The 16,930-nt window shown below is 35.5% G+C and overlaps 1 protein-coding gene across 1 annotated transcript in view; it reads right to left on the bottom strand.

Annotated features, from left to right (window-relative positions):
- The window catches only part of LOC133534847 (uncharacterized), a 127,225-nt gene that overhangs the window by 18,856 nt on the left and 91,439 nt on the right, over nucleotides 1-16,930 (bottom strand). The window contains exon 3 of the mRNA XM_061874140.1: nucleotides 2,009-2,220. Coding sequence (XP_061730124.1) covers nucleotides 2,009-2,220 — 212 coding nt within the window. The remainder of the gene's footprint in view (nucleotides 1-2,008; nucleotides 2,221-16,930) is intronic.

Genomic DNA, 16,930 nt, shown 5'->3' with positions numbered 1-16,930 from the left:
TGTAATTTACATTATTGTATACAATAGGTACTTATATCAGGAATACATAAAATTAAAATCATTGTAAACATTGAGAAAAATATTAAATTGCCCTACGCCCCGTTCCAAATCATCCAAATGGATATGAAAATTTCCATTCCGACCTCGTATTATGCTCGCATATGATCAAGAGGTCTGCAGCTGAAAGTAAGCTGTCAGCCCTCACAACAATGCGCCCGCCAGCTGTATGAACACCTCTTCTAATGAAATCAGCGTGCTGCATTCACCGGCTGGTTTTGTTCTTGAATTATATACTTATAGAATTATATTGGGCAGAGTAATATTTTTAAATAAAAAGCCGGAAGTAAGACTATCACAGTCTCATTCAGATTCTGTTATATTTTTCAACATTTTAGTAAATAAATGGCCACTGAATAAAACTTACTTTAAAAATAGACAAAAATATACTTATTTTATTACATTCCGTTTTTTTTCAATTGAAAAATGATAATTTATATTACACGATTTCTTATACAACTTTCAAGGACTGTACAATAAAATTCAATTTGTTACAAATGCCAATTTGTACTTTTATTAATACGAAAATAGAGCTTGGCCGACAGGTGGCCCTACAACAAATAGAACAGATCCTATAATGGACCGGTTTTCTTTTGAGCGCACCTACATTACACTCACTTTTTAAAACAATTTTCCTTCAAAATGATCCAGGATGAAACGGCCCCGGCCGGTATAAATAAAACAACAAAAGCAAGCGGCCGTCAAGAGCCGCGAGTAGGCCGCGTAGGTGAGGCTAAATGAAAGAAAGTACGGAATGGCTCTCGTACCAGAGTGGGACTGTGTTTGCACCTGAACCTCTTCACAGCTTAATATCCGCTCTAGTTTTATATTGTTTCCACTCGGAACGACCTAAGCAAACTCGACTCGACCGGATTAATCTAATTATACCTATCTGTACCTATGCGCATGTTTGTTTAGTTGTTTAGACGATATTTGAGCTGTTTGTTGATCTTGCATAGTCACTCTAATACCTTGTAGGCAATACGTAGCCGTACCTATTATGCATACAAAGATGCATAGTTAAAATAATCTTATTAAAAGTCACATGTTCTTATAATTCAAACTCTATTATGCAAGTGTGTAGTGATGATGAGTATACATCAATTATCATAATTAATTGGCATAAATTAAACGTAACAACGTAACACGTAAACAAAAATTAAAATCAACCGTCGAAACTCACAACTAGGTAGAGCGCAAGTTTCTCTTTTTTTTTAAGTTTACGGTTTAAGAATCATTTGACGCATGTCGTGCTAAGGCCTTGATTATTTCAAAAATAATGAATGTATTTCAAATATGCCCTTACACAAAAATGTAAGGAGACCAGAATTACTCCGTACAGGGTATTTGACTACTATTCAAGTCAGTTTCTTTGTCGAACTGTCAGAACGATTTGGCACTATGGAATTTACATGAAATACTATCAAATGACGTCACGGCAATTTACCTACTCTTTATAGTTTTATATAATTTATAAAATAGAAATCGCGTCTTAAAACAAATTCTGTCTACGTGTTTCAATGAATGTTCTGGTGCTTTATTTTATGCATGGTGTGAAATAATTTATTTTATATACAGTCCACATCCCTATTGGCCTGATTCAATTCAAATTCTATATGGCCTTCGTTTGAACTAAGACCGACTGCCTCTGTAATAGTTATTGGAACTTTTTAGTATTTATAAAAGTATGAAAGCACAAGCAGAAGAGGTCTTATCACGTCGGTGGGGTGGTATTGCAGCGGCAGGATAGCGACGCGTGAGTGCTTAAAAGGAATACGTGCCTCGACATCGACGCCGGACAGCGAGAATTTCCTGCGCGGCTCTGTCTCCTTGGGCACATGTCCGAAGAACTCCTTGCCGTCCTTGTACCTTGGCGGAGTACAGCGCGTCATTGGGCCCGAGCTGCCAGCGGCAGGACAGCGACGGGCGCCTGCTGATAATGAATACGTACCTCAACATCGACGCCGGGCAGCGGGAACTTTCTGCGCGGCTCTGTGTCCTTGGGCACGTGTCGGAAGAACTCCTTGCCGTCCTTGTACCACTTGACGGAATACAGCACGTCGGTGGGCCCGAGCTGCCAGCGGCAGGACAGCGACGGGCGTGTACCCAGCGGCACGTGCGCCGGCACGCGCAGCTCCAGCAGCTCTAGGCTCGATACGCCCTCTGAAACAATAATCCTCATTTTACTATCACGTAGGTATCCAGATAATGCAGCGTAGACAAGCTACCAGGACAGTTGTCCAAGATCAAAAAATAAATTAGCAAACCGAACCCATAAAACTACTCATAATAAATAAATGAGAGAAATTATGCACCGTGAGTAATTTTTAGTTTCAATGACGCTTCATACCTAGTATATTTTGTTACTTATGGGTACGAACACGTAATAAATAACTAATTTTGTAAAAAAGTAAATGTTTCATCATGTGGAAATGTCAGTATTACACTGTGTTCTAGATAGGTATCAACTTTGTACTTGAATTTTATTTGCCTGTAGGTAGCGTGTTATGAAGGCAAAAATCCATTAAACGGCACGTCAAATAATTTCCCATGTGACGCGCGCTCGCGGCCCGTAAAAGAGGCACTATTGCCCGCCCGCGCCCAGCCCAGCGGTGGATAATATTACTTTACGACCCGTGGGGCCGCACAAATGTAAGTAAATTGGCGAATAAATACAAACAGCGAAAATGCCGATATTAGATGTACATAAACTCGCTAACTACACCCGCCAGCTTCCACGAATCATCCACCTCCGCTGCTCGTGATCGTCCTCAAATTAACAAGATTATTAAATGTACAATATTGTTACTTTTTCTTACTACTGATGCTAATTCAATAATAATAGTAATACAGCATGTATAATTACGTCCCACGTCCCACAGCTGGCCACGGGTCTCCTCTCGAAAACGAGAAGGATTGGGATATAGTATAAGACCCACACTATGTATCGTGTCATTTCCGAAAACGCGTGTTGTCATGTTATTAAAGGCCATATTTGACAAATCTACTAACTATATAGTGCTAATTAATACCTATAAAATGATTAGATTGGTTGGAGCATCCGAATAGTGCAAAAGTATACAAGAATTCTAATTGAACATAAGACCAACCTTACTAGTCAGTTATTAAAATTAGATTAGGAAAGAAGAACATATAAATAAAAAATCTTATTCGTTACTGCTACATAGCAGTAACACCTACAGTTGTACAATACAGGGTGTTTATTTAGTCATCTGCAATAATTTACGGGCTGAATTTATAGGTCATATTGAGCAACTTTTAATATAGGACCAATCCCGAAATCGCGAAACAAAATTTACTCTCCTATAGAAAATGTCAAGGTCAGATAGTCAACATATTTGAAACAACCGATAAAAAATAATATATTATTTGTATAATTGTCTGTTTCATACATTTTTATTATCTGACGTTGACATTTTCTATGGGAGAGTATATTTTTTCAGCCCGTAAATTATTGCAGGAGACTAAATAAACACCCCTTATACAAATACCTAAGCTATTACAGTCAGACATATATATCAGAATGCAAATAGTTTCCAGCAGACAGGATGTTCGCTAATATGTCATTGTGAATATCACGCCACCCATGAAAATATTCATGAAATTTGGAGTTAATACCCTACTTTCTGTTGCTATTTAAATTAATACAGACGACTAACTTTATATTGCTTTAAATAATCTATATAAATAAGTTCTGTGCAACATTAAATTTTTGTTCTTCATAGAAAAATTGTAGTTATAATTTTTGAGCTGTATATTTTCCTTTGCTTTAAATATGTTTTTATGATTACGTCTCATTGCAAACAAATAGTCAGTCGGTACTTTGTCTAAAAGTCTTCTAGAAATTTATTTTCGCACGAGTCTTCTCGGATACCTATGGGTATATTTAGTATCAGTGCATTCAGTATGATGTCCTGGACACACATATATGAGATGACAAGCATGAAAATGGTGGGGGTAATATAGTAACTGTGACGTCATAAAGTCAGCGGTACAAAGAAAAAAATACTTTTTTTATATCCCATGTGGCTTATCAAATGAAAGGACATATATTTTCAATACTTAGTCTAACAAATTATTTAGAAAACGTCAAAAAAATTCACAATGCGGAGTTGAATTTGAACTGCTCTAGAATGAAAACCATTTAATGGATTATTTCAAAATACATATCAAATGACTGAATATTAAACATCCCCTGTATAATATTTAAAAATAATTAACCAGAAATATCAAAAAATAAGAAAAGAACATAAATTTGAAACACAATTTAATTTTCGGTTACTAAAATACTAATATATTTTTTACTGAAAGCATACCATGTGGGGTATTAGATGAAAGCACTTTGTGAGAACTTGTCTTCTCATTTATTTGTATTTAGGGCATCATACTGATACCATATATACCCTATACTCATATACGAGATGAATTCAATGGAATTAACCTAAAACCTGTTTTACCAACCTACTAAAATGGAACAATATCATACAACAAAATGAATATGTATCGAAATCAAAATACTTGGTAATGTTTGTGTTTCCAAACAAAACATATCGTTGGAATAGCCATTATCTGATTTATGTATTGGCAAATACTACGAACATAGCATGTGTAAGCATTAGTAGATAATAGGGTATAGAACTAAATTTAATATATATATATATGTAACAAATCGCAAGATCAATTTTTGGCTCAGTCAAATACCAACTTATTGTAGGTATACCCCTGCATAGCAGCACCGTAGCATTTTCAGACAGACATTTTGTATGAAACCGCCGCCGCTCAGCCCGATTCGAACTTTAAGATATATACGTCAAAAATTTCCTAAAGATACGATGAGGATTAGATATGTCAGTGTCAATTGTTACGTTTTTGTTTAAAGAAACGTCACTTTTGACACTGACATATCTAATACATATCGTATCTTTAGCAAATGTTTGACGTATCTCGAGCCGGCTGTCGGGGCCACCAGTGCACAGTGTGCCAAGGCTCTCAACGCAGTAATACTCATGGGTCTCGCCTTCATTATACTGACCTTTGCAGACCTATTGAATGCGAACATTTTGAACGTTGAAGGGTGTACGTACATCACTCATAGGGCAGCGGCCGAGGGGTCAGTCTATAAGTTTAATGATTATTTCTTAGTATCAAAAATACTTAAGAGAAATTAATTTGTCGCATTGGATGTTGCTATATTTTCATAATATATAATTCGTGAGCGTGAGAGATTCGTGATAAAGCGTGAGCTTACTTAAAAAGTATGTACAGTCAGCTGCAGAGAAAAGGTTCCCACCCTGCATAGAAATTTGTATGTAAAGGTAGGTAGCTAATAGTATTGCTGACTGTAGGTATTCAATTATAAGTATTATAACAAATTGCACGTCCGTCGGTTGCAAGACCCTTTCCGTTAAGGAGCAGTGTCCTTCTCTCACTCTCACTGAGCGTAAACGTGTGAGATGGAAGTTCGTATTCAGGAGCGCGGATACATATCATGTTTTTTTTTGTACGTAGAAATAAATTAAAAAGTAATCGATACGTTCCCTCAAACGCCAATTTTTAGAAGAAATTTTCATTTTTGTAGCTTGTGTGCATAATTTGTTATTTTTTAAGTGCATTTATACCTACGTTCGTGATTTTTTCTATCGAGCGTCAGAAACTAAGCATTCGAATCAATACAGGCCCTCGAGAAAGGCCTTAAGATTGCTAATTAAGCTTATGGCAGCCATATTGTGATCCAAAAAAGCGCTACTACGTTTTTACATCCGTTGTCTGAATCTACTGCACCTTAAAACACAGTTACGAGTATGTGACCAGGCAGGATGCATTGAAATCAAATGTTATCGACGTTTAAGATTCTGAATAAGCCTCCTAAAAGGGTTATTGTATTGGCGGCACTTGTGCGGAAACGGAGCAAAGTGAGGTGTCAGCACGCGCGGCTCCTCTCGATAGTGCACGTAGCGGCTCTCCGCCAACATATCACCAGCAACACTTCCCGACCTCTCCTCTTCACGCTCACGGACCAAAGCCCTAAATGTTACACGCCATAACAGACTTTTACAGAGGAACTTTTTAGTTATTTGTACATTTTTCAATGTCAATTTTTTTTTATTAGTGTGCGGCATCATCAATAGTGGATTTAAATGCATTTTTATATTTAGTACATAGAAACCTACTTAATAATAATTCTTTTTTTTTCATTTAATTTGTTTTTTTTTTACATTTAGTATTTTACTCTCGTTGGTGTGGTGAAAATTTCAGTTTCAATCGGTAGCAAAGTTTGTTTTACCCTCGTACCTTAAAATCCTCGAAACGGTCAAGATTCCACTTTCCGAACCACTCGCTACGCTCGGATATCAATATGAGCACGAGTGATTTGTAAAACAAATAGGTAATTATTATATAGTAATATTTATTTACTGTGCGTAAATAAGCCTCTTGCTTAATTTTATTCAGTTACGTATGGATAATCCTTGCTAAAGCATCCGACACATCGTTTTCTTTAGAACACGATATCACGTGTTCACCGGTCACGTGTCATAGAAAATGAAGTGTCGGTTGCCTCGGCCCGGACCCCGGTCATTCTAGCGTGAGTCATCCTTTGAGGATTTTCATTTTCAAGAAACAAAGAGAATAAAAGAGTCGAATTCATTTTTACACAATAATTTGTAAGTTTACTCGACTATTCCCAAATTACCTAAAGCGCTAAAGGCAAATTTATGCCAAACTAAAAGTGAAATATCGCCGCATGTAAGAAAAATATAACTTTCCGACAATCTACCTGTCTAAGATAGTTTATTACAATCACACAAACTTGACACGAAATCCATTCCTAAAATGTTAAAATTGTACTTGGAAACTCCGATATTTGGAAGAGGCGGGGCGTAAGCAAATAAGCTCAGTGACTTGCCTTTAGTCCCGCTGGGAAATAAAGATATTCAAAATATCTGCGTTTCGCGGTTACCGTTAACGTGCGGTTATCCAAACGAGCGTGTATTTGACTACGGAATTAAGCCAATATTTGATTAGTTTGGTGTACCTTTAAATGAGAAATGTGCAATGATTACCTAACTTTGTAAGTGTATTCATAACATATAGTAAACGCCCCTATGATGGAACGGGCACCAGTAATGGGATAGTATAGATAAATCTTGTAAGACAAGTAGGGTAACAGCACCAGTGGCCAGCCAGGGACCAGTAGTCAGCCTTTTAAGTCGTTTATTGGTCATAAATATCTGGTATATTCGATTAAACAAATCGCGAGTAGTCAAATAGGAGCTCTGATTCCTTATTCGTTAATACGTAACGCGGCAGGTGCGGTGAGGTATCGGGGAGAGGAAATATACTCGTTCATAAAGGTGATGTTTGTTGACGAGAGCTAGAATGACATGTCCGCCATATTTTTTACTGCACGTGGTGTTCTTTTAACGCGTGAGAAAAAATATGTTTTAATATAAAAAGTTACTGTTTTTTGTTAATGATGGGTTTATTGGATAGTTTATCTATTAAATTGCGTTATATTTAAATAGAAATATCAATATTTAACTTATAAATTGAGGAGGTTGACCACTGGATACCACTTTTTTACAAAAAATCCAGTACCCAGCCTCCCGCGGCTGACCTTTGGGTTATTAGTTATTTTTTTTATTTTCGATCCAATACGACCGTTAGGACCGTTACATTTACATTTTCAAATTTAGTTAGGCATGTCTCAGTCAATTTAAATTAAAACCCAGTAGTCAGCCGCATTTGAAATAACGTTTTAATGCGGCTGACCACTGGGTTTCACGGATCCAGTACTCAGCCATTATCTTCCTTGGTACGTCGCTGCCAAATATTATGAACTTTAACTCATTTAAATAAGGTTCAAAAGTGTATACATACTTTTGTTGAGAAATATTCCAATATCTAACGGGCCCCTGCACGGGTTTCACCAGCATTTAAACCGATTTTAAAAATAATGAATTCTATTAAATAAACAGATTCATTACTAAAAAATAAGAAGATAAATACAGTGTTTATTAGTTTGCAAGAATAATTTTAAGCACCTATGGCCTACAAATTTTTGTGGCATGAGAATTGTACTTATAAGAGTATAGGTAGTATAGGTACCTACCTATACTCTAGCATCCTACCTAGGAATGATAAATATTATAATATCGTAAACTTTAATACAAATAATAGTGTTTTTTATTTCATTGTTATTAATAGTTTATAAAGGCTGAGTACTGGGTACACAAAGGCTGCTTACTGGATTTTAGAGGCTGACTACTGGAGAAAAGTGCCATTTTTTGTTTAATCTTAATTATAGATATTATAAAGAGGATGGTTATTTTTTGACATACTTTGTTTTAAAACTATAATAAACAATTGATCTAACCATGTTATGCGTTTATTTATCCGACTAATCCTGTAGAAACGTCGAGAGTACAAACTTTAAAGATGCGTTATAAGGCTGACTACTGGTGCCTTTACCCTATTTACCATCAGTTTTTAAACGCTGGCAGCATTTTACCATAAACAGGAGCCAAAGAGCTGCTTAAGTTTAATTTTTCATTGATATTTGTTAGTTTGAAAATGAATGGCGCCATACATCCCATGACTGTAGCATAAGACCATAGTTTTAATTTGTTAATAATACTGAAACCAATTGCAGTAGTTTACATTAAATAGATAAAAAAGGACAAATAGGAGTTTCAACTTTTAACGCATAAAGAGGTAGACATTTTACAGGTGTTGGTGAAATATCAAAAATATTCCAATTTTTCTCTCAAATGTCCCATAATTGGTGCCGTTAACATACTACCAACTAGGTTATATTATTATATTACAAAACAAGACCTAACAGAAATATTCAAACGTTATTTAAAAATGTAATGGCTTACCAATAAAACCCGATCAGATACTGGAAATATGAAAATAGCAAAATGTAAACATATGCGGTCTTTGCCCGGAATACGAAATGGCATACAAACGTGGCCCTGCAAGCATGTGGGTGGAAACCCACATTTTACGTTTCTACTTATTATTATAAATACTGCTCCTTATCCTGAGAAATTGGGCGTTCGCTGATTTTATCGGTATCATAATTCAGGTAAGTATTAAATCCCATCAAACCATTACATGTAAAAAGATGCAAGGCTCGTAACGCAGTTCTTCTACTACAAAAACGTTTTGAGATGTAATGTTAAACCAAGTGGATTATTTTAGTCAGGACCGGTGGGTGTCCACAGAACCCGATTTCCACCGACTTGCCTATATTCGAACAGTTTTTTAGGGTCCCGTACCTCGAAAGGAAAAAATGGAACCCTTATAGGATCACTTTGTTGTCCGTCCGTCCGTCTGTCTGTCTGTCTGTCAAGACCCTTTTTCTCAGGAACACGTGGACCTCCACAACCTACTCGTACCTACCTATGAAGCCTAGATACCCTTGCCTACCTTGCTAGATGGCCTTGATACCTATCAAGCTGTAATTTCTTAAGCTTAAAATCTACGTCCCTTAAAACTGTGAAAAAATCAAACTTCTAAGCCAACGCAATCAAACTATACAGCCGTTTATGCCGCAAATTTTCGACACTCGCAAGGGAATCAAAACCTGCAAGGTACTTCCCGTGAACTCAGAATCTTGAATATTTGGTACGAAGCAACGTCTTATAGCATAGATAAAGGAAAAACTGCGAAAACCGTAAATTTTTGTTACATCATATAATAAAAATATTTTTAATAATTGATATGACTCGATTGCCGTGATGGGTGAACTTTTACTTATATACCTTCAGGTGCGCGAGTCCGACTCACACTTGGCCAGTTTTGAACACATATAATGACTTGGACATCACATGTACATAGCGCTAGCCCTAGTGAGATGTAAGTTTGAGCAATACTCATACGAGTAAAAGTAAAGCGTTGTGTGCGATTGCCAAGTCATTGTACGTATTAAAAAAATAACGTTACTTATCTAATATTTATACGGTTTTTTACGGGAAAAGGATGATGAAGCTGTTTCAAAAATTTACCCGCGCAGTAAAGACATTTGTGGGCCGATTTTTATATTGTTGTCGTTTTTTTTTTTCATGAGATTGCAATAAAAAATTTAAAACAGATAGAGTTCCCTATTCTGTAGAATGCCTACCTATGAGTTCTGAAATTGTATGGAATTTTCGTCAGTCAACGTAAAATTACATGGTTAGAAAAAAATCAGTACTTGCGCTCGCCGCTACCGCTACCATGGCACGCTCGTTTCGCTCGCTCAGATTCGCGCGGTGTTTGTTCACGGTTTACCTAACACGCTCCTCCACGCTTTTCTCATCGTCGCACTTAGTTGTTGACTCTGGAAGAATACCGTGGAACCTAGTTTTAACAAGCGAAACGCGATACCCGTAGTAAAATCTAGATTTAACTGAAATGAATTTGGAATGAGTGAAAACTAGATTTAACTAGTGAAAACGCGTTTTCACCAAGGAAATGCGGAAAATTTGTTTTAACTAGGGAAAACACGTTTTCACTTAATACGGGTTTTTACGGTAACATACTATAAAAATTAACTCAAATATTAATATTCTTAATACTATCCCAACTTTTCAATTATGTTAAAACATCTTTATTTATAACATACGAATGTTAATGACCGGCATTTTCCGAATTATTGCGTACATAAAAAGCAAAATTATGACAAATTAATCACTTCCTTTATTACAAATAGTGATTTACGAATACATAGGTGATTATCTATTTCATGCAACAATACAAACTTTGTGCTAATATTTTCAACCAGTCTCTTTCAATTTCAAGCGCTCGAGAGTCACAACTCAGACCAAGCCGACCAAATGTAAGTATTGACTCCTAAACAGCACTAAGGAACGTCTTGTTTGGAGCAGACATCAAAAGCTGAAGCCAGCTGTCATCACTATGGTGCCGCCCTCACGCGAGCAACAAAATAACACGTCACGATACTACTGAAGCTCAATTATAGAAATCGACAGGCTGCCAACCCAATCATGTTTCCTACCTAGATACCATTGTTGTTGTTATCATCAGATTATTGTATAATGGATATGAATTGTAGATATTTCCAATATAAGATGCTATCTTTATTATAAAAACCGTCCAATGGACCATGCTCAGTGTAGATTCCGTAGTTACCCATCCTTAAAAATAGGCTGCCTTGAAGGGGGGCTATTAGTGATTCTGAAAATAACAAGCAAAAGGGAATATACCTTTGTAGCATTTTTACTACGAAGGGAAGACTTTTTGTAAAAACTCAAAACCGGGTTAACCGATCATATTCGCTATATTTTCCTTGAAATTGTTTACTAAGCTTTACTTTCACGATTTCGTTCATATTTTTTGACCCAAGGGTTAAGGGGGGGGGACCCGAAAATTTTATGTATATCAAAAAAGGGTTCATGTAGACTCCCAAAATATAGGGTTGAAGTGAAAAAAATTATCATCCCCACTTTTGTTTGTTGTAGAGTGTTTTGTTTTGTTTTGTCCCCTTAAACATTTTTCTTTCTAGGTTTTTATTTATTTTATTTATTTAATACATCCATGCCAAATTTCATCTTTCTAGCCCTAACGATCACGGAGCAAAGCCGCGGACAGACAGACGAACATGGCGAAACTATAAGGGTTCCTAGTTTCGTGTACTTTCTAGTACGACTCACGCCGGACTTCAGATTTCTAATAAATTTTCCTCTCATAAAGGTAAAGATCTCACAAAAATCAACTTCTCCTGCCAATTTCAAGACTTGCTATGTATAGAAATGGTCCGTACTATCGATGTGTCACCATAGTAAACAAACTACCCGAACAGTTAAAACAAGAACGCAACGATAAATTGTTTAAAAATAAACTAAAGAAGCTACTCACCGAAAAATCGTACTACACAATTGACGAGTTTTTAAATGATAATAAGTTGTTAGAATGGAACCCGTAAGGCAATATGACCTATCAGTAATATGACCTCTTTCATCTTTTGTTATTTTATAATGTAAATAATTGTAGAAAATTGTGACATTAAATCGTTGATTAAGTTTCGGATTGGCATAAAGCATAACCATTAGTATTAACTTTGACATTGATGAATTATCCTAGGTAGATATACGTTTGTATAATATTAGAAATAACGTTGATAAGCGAATATGACATTTAATTATTAGCTTGTTATCATATTGTAAAGATGTTAAATTAGATATGCATGAATTTATAAGTACTATAGTATATAAGTAGGTAATTAGGTACCTCATAAGTACTAACATTATGCGCCCTACCCGGGTGTCATGTCCTGACTACATCCAACTAACATCTTCTGTAATGCACATGACTTTTAATGTTGAATAAATGAAAAAGAAAATGAAAAAAAAAAAAGAATTTATTTGTTTATTTTTCAAAAATTCGTTTCGGTGATAAAGGGGGGGGGGATGGTATTTTATTGCCTATTTTCTCACATCTATCTTAAAATATAATAAATTCTCAGCCCTTTGATTTAATTTAAATAATACGATATAGTTTGCAAAATCTTTTATTTTTTATTTTCACATTTACTCCCAAAAGTAGCCGCTATGCTTAAAATAAATTTACGTTATATGTCCGTCTTTAGGTGTTACAAAGCTTATAAATCATCTTTGTGTGGAATCAACTGGCATTCCTTCTCTAACTTGTAAAATATGACCTTGATTTGATATTCAATTAATATTATTCGCCAAGCAATCGCATCAATATGTATAAAATTAGATAGGCAATTAAAAGTTTGAATGGGCTTTTGAGACAATGTGACATTGCTACCCGTTTCTGAACTGAGACTTGTACCCAGCATACGGGCTAATACAATATGTATTTGCAAATACCCCCACTTAATTCACTAGCCTTAACTCGCAGTCTCGGTGAGGTAACAAGGTGGTTAAACAGAGATGATCATGACGTATATATCTTAGGTATTTTGCGTATTCTGCAGCAGTATTAATATACGGCAAAAAAACGGGACGAGAAAAATACGGGACGCGATACTTCATTATGGTGAGAGTCCCGTATATACAGTACCCCTAGTGTAAATATTTTCGACAGCGAAACGTGACGTACGCGTTTGCGTTAAGTGTCATTTTGTATGAGATTTTTGACTTTCCAAAACGTCCCGCTTGGCGCGCTGTTCAAAAACCCATACAAAATGAGACTTAACGCAAACGCGTACGTCACGTTTCGCTATCGACTAAATTTACACTAGGGGTACAGGACGCATGGCAACTCTAAACTATAGTTGAGTGATTTTACAATAAAATATGACGCCGTCCCACTTTGATTTATTTAAAAACAGTCAGTTGACTGCGTTAAGATTTAATTTCATACGAATGTAGTCTTATAATATGCATTCAGTCGCGTTTTTGTAAAGAAAATTTCAAGATTAGCTGGCGTGCTATTGCTGCTGCTCTGAATACTTTGGCTCACAGTCGCTTATTGTATGGAAATTAATTTTAAACGCGCATATAATTCAAGTACCTAACATAACTAAGTGAAATTGTAATGTTGAATATTTTGCAGGAGCTAGTATGTATAAAGATAAACATCATCAGTTTGAACACACCATGCGTATGATGAATGGCGGCGGTATCCACGTGATAAAAAAATGTCATTTTGCAACTTCGCGCGATTGAAAAAAATAGACATGTATATGTCATTGTCATAAAAGTCACCCTGTATGAGTATACTAAATATAAATTATAAAACATTTTTGTCTCTGCAGAAATAGAACTCAATTATTTTATTAATTATGGTTCCGCACCTCAAAAGGACAAAAGGGAACCCTTATAGGATCACTTTGTTGTCCGTCCGTACGTCTGTCTGTCTGTCAAGACTCTTTATCTCGGGAACGCTTGGAGGTATCGAGGTGAAATTAAAACCATATTCTTAGATTTAAACTCCCTTGAAAAAAAAACATTTTTTCAAGTTAACGTAAAAAGAGATTCGACCATTTTTGCCGCACAAAACGTATAAAATGTATCTTAGGGTACTTCCCGTTGACCTAGAAGTAGAACTACGGAATTGGGCAAGTAAAATATCGTCTTACATTACAAGTACCTACAGGGAAAAATCTTACAACTATAAATTTATAAAAAAATAAAAATAAATCCCTTGGTGAGCGAGTCTGACTCGCACATGTCAGGTTTTTTTAACAATTGATACACTTCCTCTGTAAAGTTACTTCAAATTAAATTACCTACTAATTATTATTACCTATATACAATGTACATACAACCAGAACGAGAAATATTAACAATTTATATTCTCTAAACCGACTAAAATAAAATGTAAGAATAAGTTGTTAATATCAATAAAACGGATTTTTGTCGACATAGTAAAAATTGTTTAGTACGACCTATACACCGTGGGCTAATTAAACCCTAAAGATCTAACCGCGCATTCCTGAGGTCATAAGGAGCAAAACATGTTATATGAGTTTTTTACCAAATTCGCCCAAAAAAAAATTTTTTTTCGTTTTCTGCACATGAAAAGTTATTTATTTTTACACCTTGGTAAAAAAAAAACATTACAAGGTAGAGATTTTTTGTCAGTAGGTATGTCTAAAGTCTAAAGCAAGTCACGTAATGGCAGCGTCACAGCTAAAATAGCGTTTCTCATTAAGTCACAACAGAAACAAATTTGCACAAAATTTTTCATTATATCTAAAACAAGATCCATTTGAGGAAACTTTGTATGACACTTTAGTATGTAAATGCGGTCAAGAATACACCTTTAAAATCTATCGAGTTTAATTGGCCCGCGGTGTATATATATTTTTTTTTATTAAACTGGCATGGCGCAAAATGTTGAGAAACAGCATGGCAAGTTTAGAACCGATCAATGATCTCACAGTTCGTTGTAGAAACGAGCGCGCATCTGGTTAGTGTTCACAAGTGACGGGTCCGCTGTCGATTCACTTCGCACATGGGCCTCGAATTAAGTGTCGTTTAGACTTACATTCATTACGCTAATCTCGGATGCTCCATCTATTTCAATCTGTAGAGCCATCACAAAATAGATCTGTCTTATTTATGCCAAAAGGATACTTTATTTACAATAACAATATACATAATGGATATATACAGAGAATTACTATAAATAGCTTAAATCTAAAATAGGCCCTTGAGGCATTGTATTAAGGATGCTGGTGGCATTTCGTATCGCAATACTGATATGTTGTGCGAGGAAGCCGCCATGTTACGTCAACCAGACCCTTCGTGATTTTTGCAAAAAACTTGTGCGCGCTGGGATAATTTATTATATGGATTATATGTACATAAACAACTACCTACATTTTTACAGTCGTGAATTGGAAGTTCCAGTAGGTACCCGGAAGTAAAAGGGTACGTATCTACTTTTGCATATTACCGTAATATTCATAAAAGTCCTGCCACTAAGGTGCAGTTTACACAAAAGTTAATTCAAACACATAAAAAGAGTTTTTAATGGTTTCCGGCCGAGGATATTACAACAAAATGAGCTAAAGCCTGAATATAGTAAAATAAACCACGACATTATTTCAATAATGTAAAATTATGTTTTCAAAGTGCTTTTATTCGCCCTGTAGTGTTTGCGTACCTTTAAACGTCTTAATTAAACCACTTGTGAATAATGAAGGGCTTAAGGCCCACGGCACAGTGCAGAGGACTCTTTGGAGCTGCCCCACTCTTTCATCAAGAGTTCCCCAAGCTGAACCCACTTGAAGCGGGCCATAATTTTTATTTCGAATAATGACGAAATAAATTAAAATTAAAACATCTGGGTAAGATGTACAATTTTGAGGTAAGATTTGTTCCGATCTTGTTCTTTATTCATGCTCAGCCTTAATTAACTTTAAGTCAGCAGGAGCAATGAGTGGAGAAATAATTAATTAGTTCTCTTGTAAGTTTGTATGGAAAATTATTTGGGCGACCAGTCATACTTACCTGAATGAATTAATTGTATCAAATTATTGCAATTTGTATAATAAGTATGTATTGTTTTTTTTTACTTTTGCATGCCATTCTAAATTACTTAATTTATTAAATACACCTGTTTAACATATCTCCAGTTTTTTTACAGGGTTTTTGATTTTTCTGTTAAATATTTGATGAAATATTTTGTGAACAATGTGACGAAATTTATTTTATTTAATTAGGTATTTAAACTTTATTGCAAAGTAAAAAAATATACAGTGACAAAAGGCGGACTTAATGCCACGCGGCATTCTCTACCAGTCAACCTTTAGGCCAAACAGAGAAGCATAGTTAGTGCGGGGTATATAAAGAACACTAAGACTTGACGCTTAAAATTAATACGCACAAATATAAATGTAATATGAAGATAAAATAAATACATATAACAATAATAAATTTATGTTTATTTTACGCTTCTAGGCTTGGCCCAATTTAAGAAAAAAATACACGTGCTATCTCCTCAGAACCATGGTTATCAACTTATCATTCTCCCCCCTTACGACGTGATTAATGGATAACCCCTAAGTTTAAATTATTAAAATAGAAGAGTTCCACGAATCGATACACAATACACAAGGGACACGTAGGCTTCTCATTAATTAACAACTTTTAATGAATATTAATGTAATCATAACTACGTTAGCGGTGGCAGTATGGTTCAATTTTTATCACTTGTCACTATGCCCGTCACTTTCACGCTTACATACTTGTTAGAACGTGACAGGCATGGTGACAAATGGTAAAGAGCCGACCATATTAAATAAATAAATAAATAATATAAATATTATAGGACATTATTACACAAATTGACTAGGCTAAGTCCCACAGTAAGCTCAATAAGGCTTGTGTTGAGGGTACTTAGCCAACGATATATATAATATATAAATATT

The sequence above is a fragment of the Cydia pomonella genome, chromosome 2, assembly GCF_033807575.1.
Source record: "Cydia pomonella isolate Wapato2018A chromosome 2, ilCydPomo1, whole genome shotgun sequence".
Taxonomy (NCBI): Eukaryota; Metazoa; Arthropoda; class Insecta; order Lepidoptera; family Tortricidae; genus Cydia; species Cydia pomonella.
Note: the sequence above shows the minus strand (reverse complement) of the source record. Positions and strands in the feature narration are given on the sequence as shown.